This window comes from Ambystoma mexicanum, chromosome 9, assembly GCF_040938575.1.
Source record: "Ambystoma mexicanum isolate Mex_15411 chromosome 9, UKY_AmexF1_1, whole genome shotgun sequence".
Classification (NCBI taxonomy): Eukaryota; Metazoa; Chordata; class Amphibia; order Caudata; family Ambystomatidae; genus Ambystoma; species Ambystoma mexicanum.
This window is the reverse complement of record NC_090931.1, coordinates 1,467,489,092-1,467,511,041: the sequence shown is the minus strand read 5'-3', so window position 1 is coordinate 1,467,511,041 and position 21,950 is coordinate 1,467,489,092. Positions and strand designations below refer to the sequence as shown.

The 21,950-nt window shown below is 48.9% G+C and overlaps 1 protein-coding gene across 1 annotated transcript in view; it reads right to left on the bottom strand.

Annotated features, from left to right (window-relative positions):
- Positions 1-21,950, bottom strand: part of LOC138489231 (beta-galactosidase-like) — a 797,092-nt gene that overhangs the window by 23,315 nt on the left and 751,827 nt on the right. Inside the window, exon 15 of the mRNA XM_069616908.1 lies at positions 163-294. Coding sequence (XP_069473009.1) covers positions 163-294 — 132 coding nt within the window. The remainder of the gene's footprint in view (positions 1-162; positions 295-21,950) is intronic.

The window sequence follows — 21,950 nt, the reverse complement described above, 5'->3', positions numbered from 1 at the left end:
CCAGAAACATCCAATGTCAACGAGACTCGGGGGCTGCCGGTGATAGGGGGGCCAGATCTTATGACACTCCGCAGCAATCCATGGCACATTCTGATCACCTGACCATAAATCTAATGAAGGGATTTTCTTCAAATGCCGTGCACAATCCTTGCTTTTCCTTACCTTGAAGTCATTGAAGTCTGCACCAAAATTGAGCCGCCCCATGTTCTCCACCAGAATGTCCAGTGTGTCTCCAATTCTGCCTGTGACGTGGATGACGAGGGACTCCTCTCTCTCCAGCACCCCCACGTACTCCTGGGGAAAGGGAGAAAACAGTCTTGGTGAGTCTCAAACCCATCATTAATTTAAAAAAAACACTGGTTTGAGGGAATGTTAGCACTCAAGTGAGACAGGTGAGTAAAATGAAGAGAGAAAAGTTGTGCCATCCATTAAAACATTCGCCTAAAACAGAAGTTTGGAGATCTGGAGAAGTAGGGAAGAGAGAGGGGTGGGCGGGAGTAGGAAGGAGAGGAAGGGGAAGGAACGGCACAGAGGAAAAGTACAAGTTGCTCATTGTTGGGGCTTGTGTACTCCTCATCTCCCAAACTCATAGGATATCCGATACCCTCTGATCTGAGGCAGAGAACCCATTTAGGAACTGCACAAGCTGAATTCAAGAAATTATCTGATACAGAGAATGATGGTCTCCGCCGGGATCATCTAGCGAATATTCCGATGTTTTACTTGGATTTATGTGAAGGCCTGGCCTGGTCTTCCATGAACACTGGAAGGACCATTATCAACAATGAGGAATCTAGGGTGGGCATAGTTATACATTGCGTCACTTTTAACATGGCTAACTGGACTCAACCGATGGAATAAGCCCAATTTAGCTTTAGGTCTTGGTTGATTTCCTGAGAGTCCATTCTGAACTTTATCTTTTGCCTTGTGCTATATTTTGTTCAATGTATTTTGTTGAGTTTCAAATTGTAATGTATACAACTCCCAAGCCATCAAACAAATGTCAAAAGCAGGAATTCATTTAACCCCACTCCTACCCACACCTCTGCCACCATACCCCTGCTTAAATATAAAAGCATGACATAATCTATAACAAACATTATGAGGTTAAAAGACAATTAAAGAACATGGGTAGGAGCATTATAGAAGTTGCAGTAAACATTGGGCATGCTCATTACATATATGACGCAACAAATCTTGAGAGCCATTTTGTGCGGCAGCGTTGGCAAAATGATCCAGGGTTCTCTCAAGTCCACTTGGCACAGCAGCACACGGTCCTGATTGAGAGAGAAACGAAAACAGTGGAGGCCATGCATCATGGCATTTCTGGGATTACTCTCTGATGTTTACAGTGAGGAGTTCCATTGCCATTTGCCACAATTTCAGAAACCATAGGCCAGACCTTGGTGCCTTCTATTTGCCCCACAGTACTGCAATTGTGAGTTTGGCCCCCATTAGTGACTTAGCGGCCAGCCCGTGTATCACAGAGGTATCCTGATCATCACCGCTCGTGGGCATACCCAGAACTCCTCCTCCCTGATCCCGCGAAATTGTGACATTCAGAAGGCTAGCTACTGTATTGTGAGGCCTCTTTCCAAGAAGACTCAACCCAATGGAAGGACCACCAGATGTGGAGACGAGGGCGTAGACCCTGCATTCTCTCTAGACATCTAACTAAACTAACAGGGTCAACCGCCCTAGGCCTTGTTGGTTTGGCATACCCTATACATTAAGGGTCTGCGCGTTTGGCTCTGCAGATATTTTGAACTACTGCTCCCATCAGCCTTTTCCAGCAAATTAATGGTGAGGGATAATGGAACTTTTAGTACAGGACATCTGGAGAGCCACAGGTTTTGTCATGATGCCTACCTCCAAGGAGCCAGGTCCGACCCAGCAACCCCAGAGGCAGGCATCATTTCCACCAGGGGAGTGCCAGCGGGCCCAAGCTGGGGCCCTTTGGACGCAGTCCTGGCGCCTTAGGCGCCAGGCTCATGTTGGACCTCTGTCCTGGCGCCTTAGGCGCCAGGCTCATAAAGCTAGACATGTGTTCAAGTGTTTTAATGTGCACTTACCTGATGCAGAGCATGCTGCCACATCCAGGCCCTCTTGAGGCCTGAATAGGAACTACTTTACCTGTGGGACTACTTTCCACCCGGGTGTGGTCGGGGGAAGGATACATACCTGATCGGAGGAAGGATACACACTTGGAACTTCTTCCAAAGCTATTTAAACCACACCCGATCAGCAACTCACGCTTTGCGTTGTTCTGCTCCTCGCAGCTGGACGCTCACCGTGTCAGCTCCTGCATCTGGACTTCAGCCACGCCTGTCAGCATCCTGGGTCACCTGCAAAGGAAGACAAGAGACCTTCCAGCTAATCTGAACCACAGAGACATCACCGACGATCCTGAAAGGGAAGACATCATTTTTAAAAGCATTTCGTTACGATCGCTGCAGCGCTGCATTTCACTCACCTTTCCTGGGTTCCTCCATCTTCAGCAGCGATCATCCGGATACACAGCCACTTCCCAGAGCCTAGAGAAAAAGACAAGAATAAGAGGTGAGAGAAGGAAGGGAATAGGAAAAGCTCAGTTTCCTTCTAAGACTTACCTGTTGGGTCATTCCCATTTCATTTCGGGTCTTGCTGCTTCCAAGCATTTTCCGGACCCCGGCCCCTATGGGGAAAAAAGACAAAGACATTAGATGAGCGAATGCAAAAACATTACCTGAGCGCTCATCTAGGACTTACCAGATCTTTACTGGAACTGCACGTTTCACTTCGGGTCGGCGCCATATCTCCGGCATTCCGAACCCCGGCCCCTATGGGGAAAAGACATCAACATTAGCGCTTTGTTGCAAGAAGTCTCCAAAGGAATCTTCATTCATCACCTGAAAAAAGACAATGAACATTATTATTTAAAGCTTGAACTTTTGAACTTGCAACAGAACTTTTAAAGCGCCTTACCAGTATAATCAAGCTTACCTGAACTCCCATCCAACCTCAATCCAGTGAAGTAACTGGGTTCAACGCGCCCCTGCGTCAGAAGCAGGATGGAGAGCTCGTCCATTCAGACCCTAAGGTGAGACTTCACGGGGAATCGTGGAAGGGTATCGTGGAGGGTTGGAAGAGAGTGGGAGGCTTGAGCATAACTCAGTCAGTAGGTAATACTCCCTTTTCACGCACAGGGGTATATTCCTACGAGCCGGAGAAGCCAGAGTAGAGGGCCCTTCCTGTCCATCTTCAGAGTCCTGCGCTTCACCATTGAAGAAGCATCAGCACTCGAAGCCAGACCTGCGCCTCTGTGGGAACCAGGTGAGCATTACAGAACGCGAAGCCTACCCACAATTTCCCACCCGGGCGCTATGGGGACTTCCGAGACTGACCAGCTGGCCCAGCTTTTGGGGGAATTACGGGCAGAGGTGCACTCAGCCCGCCAGGAGACTAACGCTCTCAAAAGAGAACTGATCTTATCTAAGGAAAGAACTGATGACCTAGCCAAAAGGTTATTACAGGCCCAGGCAGGGCACACTCCTTTACCTAATTCTGGAGACATTTCCACATCAATGGGTTTGAGTAACCCGGTACAAATTAATCTACTTGGACACATGCCTTTGGCCCCGCCTGAACGTTTTGCGGGGGATCCCAAGAAATATGCCGTCTTTATGAACCAATGTCGTTTACACTTTCTATGCAGACCTGGAGTCTTCCCTAACGACCAGACCAAGGTAGCCTTTATACTATCTTACCTCAGTGGCAGTGCTGCTGATTGGTCTATTCCATTGGTAAATCAGGATGATCCCATTCTCCAGAATTTTCAGGGCTTCCAGGCCAGCATGGAAAGATTGTTTGCTCGACACTCTCAAGGACAGGCCCTTGATAACGAACTGCTATCCTTACGACAAGGTAATCAGGATCTTCTGTCCTACATAGCCACCTTTAACTGACTGGTTGTGGAAACTGGATGGCCAGAAAGCAAAAGGATCACATTGTTTCATCGAGGCCTGCGCGGAGAGCTTAAGGATGTTCTAGCTCAGATAGTAAACCCACCCCAGGTCTGCGCAGACTACATTGACTTGGTGGTTCAACTTGATCACAGACTTCAAAATAGAAAAGCAGGTCGGTTCAAGTATGAAAACCGAGCACCGATCAAAACCCACGCTACCTCCAAGAGTACCGACGTATCTGAACCTATGCAAATCGGTGGTGTTAAAGGACCATTAACGCAGAAAGAACGAGAGAGAAGGCGGCAAATGCAACTTTGTCTGTATTGCGGGACTTCCGGTCACTTTCTTCGAAATTGTCCAGTTAAACCACTTAAGAAGGTGGTTGGAGCTACTGATAACGAATTAGTGACACCTGTTTCGGGAAACGACCTAGCCCGGCAAGCGTAGGGGTCCGCTTGCCGAGCTTGAAAACTAACTCTTTGACCTCGCATTTCGTCATGCCAATGGTGCTCGTGGACCCAAAACAGCCCCAGCAGTTGCATGCTATAAAAGCATACATCGACAGTGGAGCTATTGGAAATTACATAGACCGTGAATTGGCTTCCAGGATTAAGCTTCCTCTCCGCCCGAAAGTAACCCAAGATGTCATTACTACAGTAGATGGAACCGAAATAGCCTCAGGGCCTGTAACGCATTCCACTGTTGAAGTGACACTGGTGGGTCAGGATGGACATCGGGAAGCAATCGTGTTTGATGTGATCGAGGCCCCACAATTTCAAGTAATTCTTGGAATTCCTTGGTTAGAAACACATAATCCCAGAATTGACTGGCGAGCAAAGAAGATAGGTTTTCCTGATTGTGAACCAACTTGTTATCCAAGAAATCCAGCTATGGGTCTAGCCACAGCAACTTCCACCCCTATACAGCTACAGTCTGAATACCAAGAATTCCAAGACGTTTTTCAGAAAGAACAGGCTAACACGTTACCTCCCCATCGGTCTTATGATTGCCAGATCGATCTGGTACCCAATGCTCAACTACCTTGTAGTAGGATTTATGCTCTTACGGAACCTGAGAACCTGCATTTGCGTCAGTATTTAGATCAGTACCTAGCCAATGGTTTTATTCGCCCGTCCAAGTCACCTGTCTCTTCAGCTCTGTTCTTCGTGCCAAAAAAAGAAGGCGACCTTAGAACGTGTATAGACTATCGTGCCCTAAATCAAATAACGATTAAGAATCGTTATCCTCTGCCCTTGATCCCTGAGCTTATCGACCAGGTGAAAGACGCTTGTGTGTACACCAAGTTAGATCTCCGAGGAGCTTATCACCTGGTGCGCATAAAAGAAGGCGACGAATGGAAGACTGCATTCCGCACCAAATTTGGGCTCTTCGAATATCAGGTGATGCCCTTTGGTTTGTGCAATGCACCTGCCGCCTTTCAGTACTTTATGAATTATGTTCTTCGGGAACTTATCGATGTCTGTGTCATTGTTTACATTGACGACATCCTGGTGTACTCTTCTTCAGAATCTGATCACAGAAAACATGTTAGGGCAGTTCTTGAGAAACTGCGCCAGCACAGACTATTTGCAAAACTCGAAAAATGCGTTTTTCATACCACAGAAGTTGAGTTTCTCGGATTCATCCTGACACCTCAAGGAGTCCGAATGGACTCGCGAAAGGTGGACGCCATCCTCAAATGGCCATCTCCAAGCTCGGTGAAGGGAGTTCCGAGCATGCTCGGCTTTGCCAATTTCTATCGAAGATTCATCCCGGAATTTTCCCGAACAGTCCAACCCATCACCGCTCTCCTAAAGACATCCTTTGGATCGCAGAATATGCATACAACAATTCAGTGCATTCTGGAACCGGACAAACCCCCTTTTATACTTTGTATGGTCACCATCCTCGGACCTCTGACCTAGATCCACCTCTGACCCTGGAAATGCCCGCAGTAAATCATCTGCATTCCACAATAACCGAGCCTTCAAAGAAGGTGCAACTCATTTACAGCAAGCCAAGAAAAAGTATAAAGAAAACGCTGATTTGCACCGAAGTAAAACTCCTCCTTACCAAGTAGGAGACCAGGTATGGCTAGCAACTAAACATTTACCCCTCAAGGGCCCGCGAACCTTCAATCCCAGATTCATAGGACCTTATCCCATCAAAGCTATAATCAACCCAGTGGCCTTTAAACTGGATCTACCGTCCAACATGCGTATTCATCCAGTTTTTCATGCATCACTTTTGAAGCCAGTACAACCAGGAACCCGATTGTCCAAGCCTCCAGATCCAGTTCAAATTGAAGGGGAATTAGAATTCGAAGTTAAAGACATTTTAGACTTCAAGGTGGTAAAGTCGAAACTCTTCTATCTTGTTGACTGGAAGGGATATGGACCTCAGGAGAGATCGTGGGAGCCTAGTAACCATGTCCACGCACCTCGATTAGTACAAAGGTTTCACCGGAGATTTCCGAACAAGCCCAAACCCCCGGAGGGAAGAACCTTGGGAGGGGCCTTGAGGGGGGGTACTGTCATGATGCCTACCTCCAAGGAGCCAGGTCCGACCCAGCAACCCCAGAGGCAGGCATCATTTCCCCCGGGGAGTGCCAGCGGGCCCAAGCTGGGGCCCTTTGGACGCAGTCCTGGCGCCTTAGGCGCCAGGCTCATGTTGGACCTCTGTCCTGGCGCCTTAGGCGCCAGGCTCATAAAGCTAAACATGTGTTCAAGTGTTTTAATGTGCACTTACCTGATGCAGACCATGCTGCCACATCCAGGCCCTCTTGAGGCCTGAATAGGAACTACTTTACCTGTGGGACTACTTTCCACCCGGGTGTGGTCGGGGAAGGATACATACCTGATCGGAGGAAGGATACACACTTGGAACTTCTTCCAAAGCTATTTAAACCACACCCGATCAGCAACTCACGCTTCGCGTTGTTCTGCTCCTCGCAGCTGGACGCTCACCGTGTCAGCTCCTGCATCTGGACTTCAGCCATGCCTGTCAGCATCCTGGGTCACCTGCAAAGGGAGACAAGAGACCTTCCAGCTAATCTGAACCACAGAGACATCACCGACGATCCTGAAAGGGAAGACATCATTTTTAAAAGCATTTCGTTACGATCGCCGCAGCGCTGCATTTCACTCACCTTTCCTGGTTTCCTCCATCTTCAGCAGCGATCATCCGGATACACAGCCACTTCCCAGAGCCTAGAGAAAAAGACAAGAATAAGAGGTGAGAGAAGGAAGGGAATAGGAAAAGCTCAGTTTCCTTCTAAGACTTACCTGTTGGGTCATTCCCATTTCATTTCGGGTCTTGCTGCTTCCAAGCATTTTCCAGACCCCGGCCCCTATGGGGAAAAAAGACAAAGACATTAGATGAGCGAATGCAAAAACATTACCTCAGCGCTCATCTAGGACTTACCAGATCTTTACTGGAACTGTACGTTTCATTTCGGGTCGGCGCCATATCTCCGGCATTCCGAACCCCGGCCCCTATGGGGAAAAGACATCAACATTAGCGCTTTGTTGCAAGAAGTCTCCAAAGGAATCTTCATTCATCACCTGAAAAAAGACAATGAACATTATTATTTAAAGCTTGAACTTTTGAACTTGCAATAGAACTTTTAAAGCGCCTTACCAGTATAATCAAGCTTACCTGAACTCCCATCCAACCTCAATCCAGTGAAGTAACTGGGTTCAACGCGCCCCTGCGTCAGAAGCAGGATGGAGAGCTCGTCCTTTCAGACCCTAAGGTGAGACTTCACGGGGAATCGTGGAAGGGTATCGTGGAGGGTTGGAAGAGAGTGGGAGGCTTGAGCATAACTCAGTCAGTAGGTAATACTCCCTTTCCTACGAGCCGGAGAAGCCAGAGTAGAGGGCCCTTCCTGTCCATCTTCAGAGTCCTGCGCTTCACCATTGAAGAAGCATCAGCACTCGAAGCCAGACCTGCGCCTCCGTGGGAACCAGGTGAGCGTTACAGGTTTCAGATAAATACAATAACTCATATCCTAGCTACTTGGGCTGTCTGCATACAGGTGCTCACTCAATCCCTACCCAGAAGCTTTCCTAAATTTTAGAGGGAATCTGCTCATCTTCCCAGTTTGACATGTACTTCAATTTTTGATCAGCTGATGGCATAGCACAAACCCCGTATTTGGTACAAATGGTACCCCAAGGATCAGACATATGTTTTAAAGTGTTCTCGAATACGTGTTAGGTGCCTGTTGGTTGCTTTCCTACTGTGAGACTATTACCCCTGCTTCCAACATATCAGTAAACCTTATACAATCTCCAATTTTCCATCTGTGGAAAAAACCTCCACCAGGCAGGCAAGGAGGGAGTGAAGTCTGGGATTTATGTGAAGCAGAATGTGTGGTGATGCAAAGGCTGCAAGCATCCTATTCTCCACGAGGCCATCCCATACCTTTAATAGTGACTAATGGACCAAATTAATATAGAGGGTGGCTGGTCTATGCGGTTCATGAAGCCATACAATCTTCCATAATTACCTACCTGCCATCCATTTCCCAACAACGCGTGAAACATATCCTCCTGCACCACTCCCCCAGAAACCTTAACTGGGCAGCCTGGAAATAGGTGTCACTATCTAGGCATGCTAAACTCCCCACTCCTCCCCACTTTTTAGGTAAGCACAATAATTGTATGAAATAAATTGGGATAGTTTGCCTTATAAATACACAACAAGTTGTTGTTAGGGATATTTAGACCATATTTAATATTTTTTCCCTACTTAAACAGGCGCATTAGGGGAGTTGTGGATAACCTGTGGCCCTGCAGCTTCTTTGGCCTACGACTCCCATGGTCCCTCACAATTGAATATGCTGGATATGGCTAACGGGAGTTGTAGGCTAAAACATCTGAAGGGCTGCAGATTGCCCATCATTGCATTAGGTCCTAGAAAGAAGTGTTGGCATCCACAAGGAGTCCAGCATATTGTCTGCACCCTGACGGAAAATGGTTCCATATACAGGCCAATGGTTTCATGTACAATCAAAAAAAGGAGGGATGTGAGAGGAAACCCTACCATGTTTCTTTTATTGAAAAGATTTACAGACAGCCATGAATTCCTATCCTCAAGGATGGGGAACGGCATTACCGAAAAGCGATCTGCATATTGTGGACCCAGAATTCATCCTGTTCACCAAAAACCACCATTCAACCCAATCAAACGCCTTTTGGCAGAGTGAAGCTCCAACCAGTGGGCCTTCAATAAATCTCATCATTTTGTCAATAAAATGTATTGTCTTTCGCACCTTGTCAAATGTTTGCTAAACCATTGTTAATCCAGTTTGATCAGAGTTGTCTAGACACACCAAGAGTTTCTCTACACAAGCACCTTTGAGCATAACTCAGCACGCAGGGTCAGCAGCACTATTGGTCTGTACTGACTGGCATTCTTAAACATCTTTACCTGGCATCAGCCCTGAGCTAATGATTGCATCAGCCACAGAGTGTGCAGTCCTACCAGTTTATACAAAGGAGTTGAAAAGGTCACACAAAGGCTGTTGCAAGAAAGGGAAGATTGTTTATAAAACAAAGCAGTAAAGCCATCCAGCTCTAAAGCCCCAGGGAGCCAATTACAAGTAGACATTTCTTGCATGGGGGTTTCAATCAACTGTAACAAGTCTTGCCTTAGTTTGTGTAACTCAATTGCATCTAGGCAAGTTGCCTAATCTTTCTCTTTAAGGTAATCCAATTTATATAAGATGCTGTAAAAATGCCTAGATTCAAACAGCTTTTCCCTATCGTAGAGATGACCCCCACAATTTTCCCTTGTTGCAGGCCAAGCGCCAGGAGGCTGCCTGTTATTTTAGTTTTGGCTATTAACTGGTGCTTAGCGCCACCTATACGCTGTGCATACATTGAGGTACAGCTAGGAGGGAGATGGGATATGAAGAGGGACACAAAGCTTGTTGTTGGTGTTTTTATACCCACTCATTGACTGCCCATGGCAATGCTATTCCTTTTGGACATTCGCTCCAACTATTTCCCCCATCCTCCCCAAAACATCATCCTGGGATCTCTTTGAGCTAGCTTCATCAAGCATTAATATTAAACATTGGGTTTGCCTACCAGTGTTATTGCAAAGCTGTCTTCTGAGAGTTAATAGCTTTATTGGAGCTGTAAATGTGCTACTGATGTAATACAAATGTCTTAACCAAGGGTGCCTTCAATTATTTGCGTTATAAGCAGTATGCATGTCCTTCACTGAAGTCCAATTAAAAAGAATGTGGCTTGTGTATTAGACCGGCGTTTGCAAGGGACTCCTATTATATGCCCAGTGGCAAGGGAGTTTTTGTACTACCCTCTGTTGATGATGCTACAGCAACCAACCTTAGGGGGAAGGATAAAACAACTGACGAGCAAGGGAAGCCAAATCTGTCTTATACACGCGTATCATGGGCAGAGCGACAAGGCTCGTCTCTCAGGTAGGGGTATGAGGTTGATACAGAGGTACAATTAGCCCACACCCATAACTCCAGAAAATATAATACACTGATCTACAGAAACATAAATACTTTATTCAAGTAACCAATATGATACTATCAGGTCAAATAAGTCTTCACATATTATTACAAATTAATGCATATGTTATGTTAAGCTGTCTTATACTGCGCACTGTTAACATTAGTATGGTCTCCAAGCATTTGCGTGGCTCTGTAAGGAAGAGGGCGGGGTGGGTTAGTGAGGGATGAGGGCTAGTATAGAGGTTGTGCTCTTCTGTTGATGCTTGCAGAACATTGCCGTTGGTGCTCATCGGCTTTCTACTTGAGTTTCGACTGTGTCCACTGGCTTGTTGTATCCAATTGGGTAAGGTCCAGTGTCTGACATTGTTTGTTGTATATTATGCTGGGTGTGTGTTTGGTTTGGCTGTCCCATAGGGCGTGTGTGGTACTTGGGAGGTATGGGTGCCTTTGTAGAGAGTGCAATAGTGAATGTAAATGAAGGTGTGAGTGACTGGTGGGTGAATGAGAAGTGGTGTGATGTGTATTTTTGAATGTTCTGGGTGTGTCGAGAATTCAATGAGTGAATGTAAGAGAAGGTGTGAGTGACTGGTAGGTGAATGAGAAGTAATGTGATGTGGTGTGTGTTTTGGAATGTTCTGGTTAGGTGGGTGTATGCCTGTGTAGGGAATGCAATGAGTGAATGTAAGAGAAGGTGTGAGTGACTGGTGGGTGAATGAGAAGTAATGTGATGTGGTGTGTGTTTTGGAATGTTCTGGTTAGGTGGGTGTATGCCTGTGTAGGGAATGCAATGAGTGGATGTAAGAGAAGGTGTTAGTGACTGGTGGGTGAATGAGAAGTGATGTGATGTGGTGTGTGTTTTGGAATGTTCTGGTTAGGTGGGTGTATGCCTGTGTAGGGAATGCAATGAGTGGATGTAAGAGAAGGTGCGAGTGACTGGTGGGTGAATGAGAAGTGATGTGATGTGTGTTTTTTTAATGATCTGGGTGGGTGTGATTGTGTAGAGAATGTAATGCATGGATGCAAGAGAAAGTGCAAGTGACCGGTGAGTGAATGAGTGATTACACAGAATCTTGTTGTTGACAATGTAGAAGGCAGCGTAGAGATCAAGGAGAAGGAGTTCCAGTTTTCCCTCATCCCTATGTCGTCCATCTGATTTTTCAGGTCGAGCAAAGTGGATTCCTTCCATGTCCTGGCCTGAAGCCAGACTGACGCATACCCAGAATATGGTAGGTCTCTAGGTAGTGCTAGATCTGAAGGAATGCTGCTCTGTCCAGGATTTTAAAGAGGAATGGGACTGTGGTAATAGGACGGTAATTATTGGGGGTTGTCAGGTCGAAGGTCGTTTTTTTCAGCAAGAGGCCTATCCATGCTTCTTTGAATCTGGAGGGTATGCATTGGTTGTGAAGGAGACCTTGATGAAGGAGGCTATAAAGGGGGCTAAGGTCTCGGAACAGTGCTTGATGATGGGGCAGATATCACCTTTGCATTTCAAAGGTTTCAGGCTTTTTAGTAAGGCATTCACCTCGGTTACTGAGGTGCATTTGAATTGAAACAATGGTGTATTCAAAAAGGGAGTGGGGTGCTGAGGTGAGTGCTTCAGGAAGTTGTCAGGTTTGAGGGTGGCTTGTTTGAGGGTGATTTTGATGTTTAGGGAGTCGATTTTATGAAGGAGGGCTTTCTGTATGTTGGAGCCAGCCTCATCTTTCAGGATGATAAAAGGGGGAGGTGGTGGTGCTTATAATTCTCTGAGAATGGAGACGATTGCTCTAGTATTGGATTTAGCATTCTCGATTGTAGAATTGTATGTAGAGCCTTTAGCACATATGGTCTGCTTGTAGCGCTTGGTTGCGGTGCTGAAGTGATGTTTGTGCATGTCAGAGGGTGCTTTTTTCCATTTGGACTCTGCTTTTTGTTTTCTGGTGCGGAGAAGTGTACTATAGGTTTGGGTTTTCGCTGGGTCAGTGGGGCGATGGTGTGAATGGCTCCAGAAAGGGTCTTGATGTATGCACTGGCAAGCTCATTCGGGTCAGATGTGTTAGGTAGGTCAACTGACTGGAGTGAGCTAAGTAATGTTAGGATTTTCTCTTTGGTGAGGTTCTTGTGGCTACGTGTGAGTGTAGGGGGCAAAGCAGTGGTGGAGGACCTAGGAGTCTAGTGGGTTACATGGTGAAGGACAATACATTGTGATCAGACCAAGGGACGGGGTATTGGAGGAGATGGTAACTTTGCAGTTAAGATCTGCAATCCAGTCTAAGATTCGTCCTTTGGAATGGGTGGAGGTATTGATGCAATGTTTGAAGCCTAATGCGCTGAGGAACATTGAAGCCAAGATTAAGATCTCATAGGAGGATGGATTTGGAGGTTGCTTTGATGTTAGAGCCCAGTGTATGTAGTAGGTTATCTTCGAAGGAGAGGACTGGGCGTGGGGGGCTGTAAATGACATGGACAGTGATAGTGTCAGTGTTAGAGATGGCCTGTTTAGCTCTGAGGAGGTCGCAGTGCGAAACGTGGTCTGTATAGGTTTGTCTGAAAGGGAGTGTGATCTTAGTTATCAGAGCAACTCCACTACCTCTGGCATTGTGTCCGTCACTCCTGAGGATCGTGAAGCCGGGGGAAAGGCCAATAGGTAAGGCGGGACCAGGCGCAGCAGGAAGTCAAGGTCGTGAGTTGAGATTAGGTCACAAATGTCTAGGGCATGTGCAGGTATAGACCTTGCATTCACTAGTGCGCCTTCGAGTGGGGGGAAAGAAGGCAGGTACAAGGTGTATGTGGATGTTGTGAGGTGGCTTTCGTCGTCGACTTTTCTTTTTGGCATGCTGTTGGTGTTAGTGGGTTTCCTGGTGTGGTTAGATAAGGGGAACGCTAGAGCGGGCTCCTACACACAGATTTCAAAGCCTTGGGGCTCTGGTGTTCGATTTGGGGAATGTGTGTTTTTTAGTAGGCAGTTTGGGTGTCTGATGCGAGACATGGCCGTACTGAGAGGGTGCCACTTTGATGGAATAAAGATTAGATTTCCTTTGCAGTAACCAGGGTTTAGGCAATCCTGAGGTAGGTGCTGTGAGCAGAGGTACGGTGGCCACGAGTGTTTGTGCTTTCCGACGCGTCATCGGGCTAGAGGGGGGTAACATGGATTTGGCGAGATTCCAAACAGAGGGAGTGCGTGTGCAGAGGAGTCTGTTTCTTCAAGACGTTGAAGGCGTGTAGGAGGAGGCATGATTGGGAAAGCTGTGCTGTTGATGGGACAGCAGTAAGCTGGCAGGGATCACACTGTGGTGAGTGGAATAATCATCATATAAAGGAGCATTATAGTCCTGGCGTGTTTCGTGGACAAGGTATGATCTTGAGCGCAGATAGTGGTTTCTCTGTGCCGAAGTGGCAGGGCGGGAGGAGACACCGGGGGTGGAACTGGTTGGCGATAAATGGGGATTTGGCAAAGTGGTTTTCCAGATGGATGGCAACCCAGCTTTGGTGAATTCACCAGAGCGGATACTGGTTGAAAGGCTATAGGTGGTGGGAACGAGTAGGACAATAGGTGGTATGAAGCGGGCCGGAGGAACAAGCTCCGATCGAGGGAGGCTTAAAAGAGACCTTAGGTAGTACGGGTACAAGGCTACTAGAGCCGTGAACATACCTTAGGTCACTCGGCGTAATGTGTCCCTCTTGTCCCGGACAGGCCCAGACAGGCATGTCCTGTGGCCTTACGTGTCGGCCGTGGGTTTGTTTTGGACGGCCAGCAGAGGCCATTGGCCATCTTTGTGAGCCCCACGGGCCAATCGGAAGCAGGCAAAACGAAGGCTTGGCGCCGTACACCAGGGCCAGCCGAATTTGGAGCTTGTGACGGCGGCCATGTTATTATGGCCGATCTCCTGCTTTTGGGGAATAATCTGAGGTACACAAACAGCGTTGCAGAGCAAGATTACTTCAGGAGGGGTCAATTTGTTGAACGTCACTGAAATTAAAGGCTGCTTCCATGTCTCAAGTTGAGCACATGGGACTATTCTGTTTTGTAATCCCTGCTGGATAGCTGTTCGATGACGCAGCTGCGTCTGCTGGAAGCTGTTTATCTTCTGGGCTCAGGATTAGTCTTCAATTCTCTTAAAGTTAATCTAGCTGCACTTTCAGATTACACCTCCTATCAAAAGTAAAGTATCATGGTGGAGAGTTCCAGTGGTTAAAGCCTCTGTGGAGGCGGTTACAAGACTATACCCCCAATTTCAAATCCAACTCCCAGATGGCACTTGAATGTTGTCCTTACCAAACTCATGGGACCCCCTTTTGAGTAATGCACAAAACCAGTCTTAGACATCTCACTTATAAGACTGCTTTTTCTGCAACCATCACCTCAATAAGGAGGGTCACTGAACTCAAGCCCTTTCAGTTCAAGAAGAACAAGTTACTCTCTTACCTGGTAACGTTTTTTCGATGGGATGGTCCGACGACGTATTCCATATCTATGACAGTAATCACCACAGCTGTGCTGCTTCGGAAAATCTTCGGCGTCTGCGTCCTGCGTCGATGACGTCGACACGCCACCCTGGAGGACCTCCTCCGACGTCACTGGATGTTATAAGTAGGACGCACGACACCCGTAGCCTTAGTTGTAGTTTTTTCCCAGAACGTGTGCCACCAGTCTTCTGCCAGTCTGACACACAAAGCCTTGCGGAAACGTAAGCTGCAATCGCATAAGAAATTCTGTAGCGGGGAAGGTGGGGAGGGAGCGATATGGAATACGTCGTCGGACCATCCCATCGAAAGAACGTTACCAGGTAAGAGAGTAACTTGTTCTTCGAGGGGATTGGGTCCTCCGACGTATTCCATATCTATGACAGGTTACCAAAGCAGTACCAATGCAAGGAGGTGGGAAAAGAATTTACAAAATAGAAATTTAGCATGCCCAATCAAATTGCGGAGTAAAGGACTGCCTTGCCAAAGGCCAGATCCTGCCCCCGGATGGAATCGAGGGAATAGTGACGTACAAAAGTATGTACCGAAGCCCAGGTGGCTGCATCACAGATGTTGCGAATAGGAACACCCCTCTGCAGGGCAGTAAAGGCAGCCATACCCCTGGTAGAATTGGCCCGTAAGCCGACCGGTGGGTCCTTACCCGCCAAGCGGTAACACTCAGAGATAGCTAAAATAATCCAGCGAGACAAAGTCTGTTTCGTCACAGCCTGCCCCAAACGCTTTCCAGCGTAACCAATAAAGAGCTGATCATCCACTCTGACCCGGGACATGCGTGAAATATAAAAGCTTAACGCTCTCCTAAGATCAAGCCTATGGAGCCTCCCTCTCCTCTTTCTCATCAGGATGTGGAGGAGGATAAAATGCCGAAAGAACAACCTTCTGGCCTAAATGAAATTCCGACACCACCTTCGGAAGAAAAGAATGATGAACTCTAAGGACAACCCTGTCCTTATGAAATACAGTGAAGGGAGGCTTAACTGAAAGCGCCTGTAACTCACTCACTCTGCGAGCGGAAGTGACCGCAACTAAAAATACAGTTTTCAGAGTTAACAGTCTCAAAGGGCATGAATGCAAAGGCTCAAACGGAGCACCCATCAGAAACTTGAGAACAAGGTTCAAATCCCAACCGGGCACCTGGAAAGTGACGGAGGGAACACATTAGTGAGCCCTTTCGGAAACTGAGAAATTAAAGGAATTTTAAAATAGGAACACTCTTCAGACGAGCGCTTAAATATGGACAGCGCCGCCAGGTAACCTTTAATGGTACCCACTTGAAGGCCCCTGTGGGCCAAAGAAAGCAAAAAAGACAGAACCATGGGAATTTCACATGCAAAAGGATCCACATTCTTAACCCTGCACCAGTCGCAGAACTTCCTCCAACGGCAACGGTACAGGGACTTTGTTGGGGGCCTTCTGGCCGATAGCAACCCCTCCATCACGTCTTCAGGGAGGTCCCAATCCTTGTACCTCAACCTTTCAGAAACCAAGCGTGAAGGTTGAGGGACCTGACCTCTGGATGGAGAACCTGACCCCCCTCCCGTGAGAGCAGATCGTCTCAGTAGGGAAGACGATGTGGAGGGCAGATGGACAAGTCGAGAAGGTCCGGGTACCAAGTCCTCCGGGCCCACGCCGGAGCAATGAGGATCATCCGGGAACCGAACCTCCGTAACCTCCGCAGCACTTGCGGGATGACAGGGACTGCAGGAAACGCGTACAGCAGTGGGAATGACCACTCCCCCACGAACGCGTCTCCTAAGGCACCATTTGGAGGAAATTCCCACGAGCAGAACCTCTCGCACTTCCGGTTGACACTGGAGGCGAATAGATCCACTTGAGGGGTCCCCCAAAGGGCGAAGATCTCCAGGAGAATCTCCTGAGCCAACTCCCACTCGTGAGAGATCGCGCTCTGCCTGCTCAGAGCGTCCGCCGTCTCGTTTTCGTCTCCTGCCAGATGAACTGCTGAGATCGAAACTTCCTGCTGTATTGCTCAGAACCAGAGCTGCATCGCCTCTCTGCACAGAGGAAGTGACCCTGCCCCCCCCTTTTTGTTGAGGTAGTGCATGGCCACCATGTTGTCCGTCAGGACGAGGACATTCTTTCCTCGCACAGTCGGCAGAAAAGCCTTCAGGGCTAGCCTGACGGCCCTCAGCTCCAACAGATTGATATGGTGTCTGGACTCCGATGGAGACCAACGACTGCTGACTGTCAACTCGTTGGCATGAGTTCCCCATCCCATGAGGGATGCGTCCGTCACGATCGACACCTCCGGCCAGGGCAGCCAAAATGGAGCTCCCCTCATCAGATTGCCTTCGACGGCCCACCACAGAAGGTCCTGGGCGACCGAAGACGGCACCTGAACAGGGTCAGAGATCCTGCTGAAGGACTGAGACCACTGGAGCTTGAGTGCCCATTGCAAAGATCTCATACGCAACCTGGCCTCTGGCACCAGAAGAATGCAGGATGCCATGAGGCCGAGCAGTCTCAAGAACTCGAACGCTGGGAGTCTGGGCAAGTTGAAACTTGTGCACCATCTGCTGAATGTGATGAGCCCTCACCTGGGGAGGAAAACACTGCCCCAGGGACGTGTCGAGCACTGCTCCGATGTACTGGAGCCTCTGAGTTGGTGTCAAATGGGACTTTAAGTTGAGGGTGAAGCCCAGCTTATGGAGGGAGTGGCAGGTGACTGACAGATGATCCAGGACTTGCTCGGGAGAGCGTGCCCTGATCAGCCAATCGTCCAGGTAGGGGTAGACGTGAATCCCCCCTTTCCTGAGGTGTGCTGCCACCACTACCATGAGCTTGGTGAAGACCCTTGGGGTGGAGGTCAATCCGAACGGCAGGACCCGAAACTGAAAGTGCGAGTCGCCAACCGCAAACCTCAGGTACTTCTTGTGCTTTGGATGGATCGGCACATGAATATAAGCGTCCTTGAGGTCGAGAGAAACCAACCAGTCCTGAAGTTGAAGGGCCTGGAAGACTTGAGAGAGAGTAATCATCTTGAATTTGTCCTTCCTGAGGAGTTTGTGCAAACCGCGCAAGTCCATGATGGGTCTCAATCCCCCGTCTTTCTTGGAAATCAAAAAATAAGGGGAATACCATCCCTTGTTCCTCTCCGCTACAGGCACCAGTTCTATGGTGCCTTTCTCCAGCAGGGATTGAATTTCCTGCGCAAGGAGCGGATCCGGACTCTTCAAAGAGAGATTCCCCGGTGGATTGTCTTGAGGCCTCTGCCGGAAAGGAAGACAGTAGCCGTGGGTTATGATCTCCAGAACCCACACATCTGAAGTAATGGCACGACACTCTGCAAGATGCTGCGCCAGCCTTCCCCCAACCGGCGAACCATGGGACATGGCCTCATGACTGAGCTGAAGCGGCTGCGGCGTTGCCTGAGGGCAAAGAGGAAACAGCCCGAGCGGCCTTGGCACCTCGAGTACCTTGTTTTCCACCTCTGGCACTCCTACAGTGGCCCCTTTGACTGGCAGCTCCTCTCGCTTTACCAATGGATGAGTAATAACGAAAGGAACCTCCCCTCCATTGCTGTCCCCTAGGACGAAAAGGCGGAGGTTGTCGAACTGCAGCGCCCAACGACTTTGCTGCAGCTTTGGAGGTCTGCAACCTCTCAAGGCTCTCGTCAGCCTTGCTGCCAAAAAGATGTCCCCCGTCAAAGGGCATGTTGAGGAGCCGGACCTGCACATCAGGAGCAAACCCCGACTTCCGCAACCACGCAAACTTGCGTATCACGATGCTCGCCGCCATGGACCGGCTGACGCAATCTGCCATGTCCAAACCCGACTGAACGGCCTCACACATAGCATGCTTGCCATCCTGAACCATGGCAAGGAAACCATCCCGTTCATCCCCATTGGGAATATGTTCAGCCGCCAAGGAAACACAGTTCCACAGAGTGTGCGTGAAACGAGACAAGGCACAAATGGAGTTGGCCGCCTGAAGCGCCATACCCCCTGCAGAAAACACTTTCTTCGCCCAGCCGTCAAAACGCTTGTCGTCCCCATCAGGATGGATGGTAGGGTACGACGCCTGCTTTGCCGGGGCCGTAGCCGCCTGCACCACCAAACTCTCCGGAGTAGGGTGCTTGGAGAAGTAGCAGGGGTCACTACTGGCTGGGCGGTATTTTCGCGGCAAAGACTTGCTCACTGCCGGGAGACTCTCCGGAGCAGTCCAAGCCGCTGCCACCCTTCTTTGTAGAGCCATATGGAATGGCAGTACCGGGTCAGTTGGCGGACCAATGTCGAGGATATCCGTAAGGTCATCCTGAACAAACTCTCCTGGGGGAGCAGACCATCCTAAGTACTCGGTGACCCATGAAATAAGTCGCCGGTACGAAGAATCGGCATGAGTGCCAGGCTCAGGCCTACAAAACTCCACCTCCAGAGAGGTGTCCAGCCCACTAGCATCATGCAAGGACTGCCTCAAACTGGCTAGGGCCCGAGAAAATCTCGTCAGGCACCGTGTCAGGCACCATGCCATCATCAGAGCCCTCATCCACCTCTGAAATGAATTCCAGATGGCGGTAAGAAGGCACAGAACTGGAACCAAAGCCATGCTTGACCTTGGCCAGAGCCTTCCTAGGTGGTTCCCCTGAGCCACGGGGTACCCCCATCGACACAGCCCCGAAAGGCATCAAGTGAACTGGCGCCGACGTTGAGAGAATCGGCGTCGACGACAGACGCGGCGCCGACAGCATCGACGGCGTCGACACAGGCCTCGAGGGAGGAGCCCCAAGCGTGTCCCTCGACATCCTGGGCGCCAACAGCGTCGACGACTTCCTCAGAGGTGGAGCCTCGAAAGTCCGTTGACGACCTCGGCGCCACAGGCGTCGATGTCTTCTTCAAAGACTTCACAGGTCCACGCGGTCTCGAGCGCGTCGAGGACCGGCACCTGGACCGGGCATGCCGAGAATGATTCCACTTGTCCCCGCGAATTGTGACGACCACCCGAGCCCGAAGGCGTGCGAGCGGCGTCTCTTGGCTGATCTCGACTGACCCCACTCGGAGGCGCGGACGGACCAGTGCCCTGCGATTCGAGAATCGCCACCCGAAGGAAGCCCATTCCTCCGGTGTCGCATGCTTGGTGGGGTAAGCGACCCGCCGACGGGCGGAGTCCTCGGATGAGGACGGGGAAGGCGACCGATGACGGCGCTTCCGGGAGTGACTCGAAGAGGCAGAGGAGTGGCGAGACCGACTCCGGGACTGAGACCCACTGGACTTCCGACGACGACGCGGAGAGTCGCCCCTCGAGTCGTCCGTCGAAAGCCCCGCAGACCTCGACTTCCAGGGCTTGGACACCTTACCTACTGATAACTTCTTCGTTCGCTCCCGCAAGGCTTTCGACGTGAGCGACTGGCAGTCGACACAGTCATCTGTGTCATGGGCCTCCCCGAGGCACCAGAGGCAGGCGTCGTGTGAGTCCGTGACCGACATCTTGGACCCACAGTCCCAGCACTTCTTAAAGCCCAGACGCGGTGTGGAAGACGAGGTAGACATCTTCACGAAGAATAACTTCACAAACGAGTCGAGGTGTACCGAGATTCACGAAGCGAACAAGTTCACGGAAAAAACGGAACTGAGGCTACCGGCGTCGTGCATCCTACTTATAACATCCAGTGACGGCCGTCGGAGGAGGAGGTCCTCGAGGGCGGCGTGTCGACGTCATCGACGCAGGACGCAGACGGCGAAGATTTTCCGAAGCAGCACAGCTGTGGTGATTACTGTCATAGATATGGAATACGTCGGAGGACCCAATCCCCTCGAACCTTTGGTTATTATTCACAAGGACAAAGTAGTGTTATGTACACATCCACTTTTTTCTCCTAAATTGATTTCAAAGTTCCATCTCAATCAATCTATAGAACTTTCAGCTTTCTTCCCAAACCCACAGAATTCAGCAGAGAAAAGCCTCCATACACTAGACGTCAGGAGGGCTGTAATGTACTACATAAACAAGACTAGGCCACTTAGGAAAACGGATCAATTCTTTGTTTCCCTAGCCTCAGGAAGACAAGGGGATCCTGTCTCGAAATCTGCCGTTGTAAAATGGATTATCAAGTTATTTTATTCTCTGTATAAGAGAACATTAACATACACGCCCAGAGCACACTCAACTTTAGCTTTCATTGCAAACGTTCCATTAGATGCTATTTGCAGAGCAGCTACTTGCAGTTCAAGGAAAAGGGGAACTTTTCCTTAGAGAAAGTGTAAAAACTTAAACGCATGGAGAAGCTCAAGTGAGAGGCCAGGCTGTTACGGTTATCCCCCTTGAACAAATGGAAAATGCGACCAAGTGACCTGTTAATTACCAGAAGAAATGTAATGGGAAGGGAGTCCCCTTTTCCTGGTGTACCTTTATTTATTTCTTTTCTACACTTTCGATCTTTCTGTTTGGAACTCTGAAGGAAATCTACAAATACATAGCTTATGGAAACCCCCCTTGTGCACATTATATTGAGTTTAGAGTTTAGAGTGTAATGGTTAGTTCAGGGTTTGGACACAGGATGGAGGACAAACTTTTTGTTAACATCCTGACACAGACGTTCTTTAGTTTTGTTGAGGCAGGGAAACCCATCTTAGAGTTAGGGATAGATGGGAATCCCCCCAACTGGCTTATTATTTTTAAAATAAGTCTATTATCAACATTCAACATTCCACTGTGTCCGAGACTTACTCTTGATCCCTTACAACCCGCTGTATGGAAGTTGGGTGCAGGGCAGGAAAATAGCCACTGATTCGGACATAGGCACACATCTAGTCCATAGCTACGAATTGTAATTAGTGCATATCTGGGGCATGGCCAATGTATCGCACTAAGAAGATTTTACCACGATAGCTAATGTGTTGCACTAAGAGGATTTATAAGGGTTGCCAACGTGGTGTACCTAGAAGAGCCCATGAGGGTGGCCAATGTGTTGCGCTTGGAAGATTTTATGGGGTTGGCCAATGTACTGCACGAAGATTTCACGAGGGTAGCTAATGTATCAGACATGGAGGATTTATAAGGGTTGCCAATGCGTTGCACTTAGAAGATTTGTGAAGGGT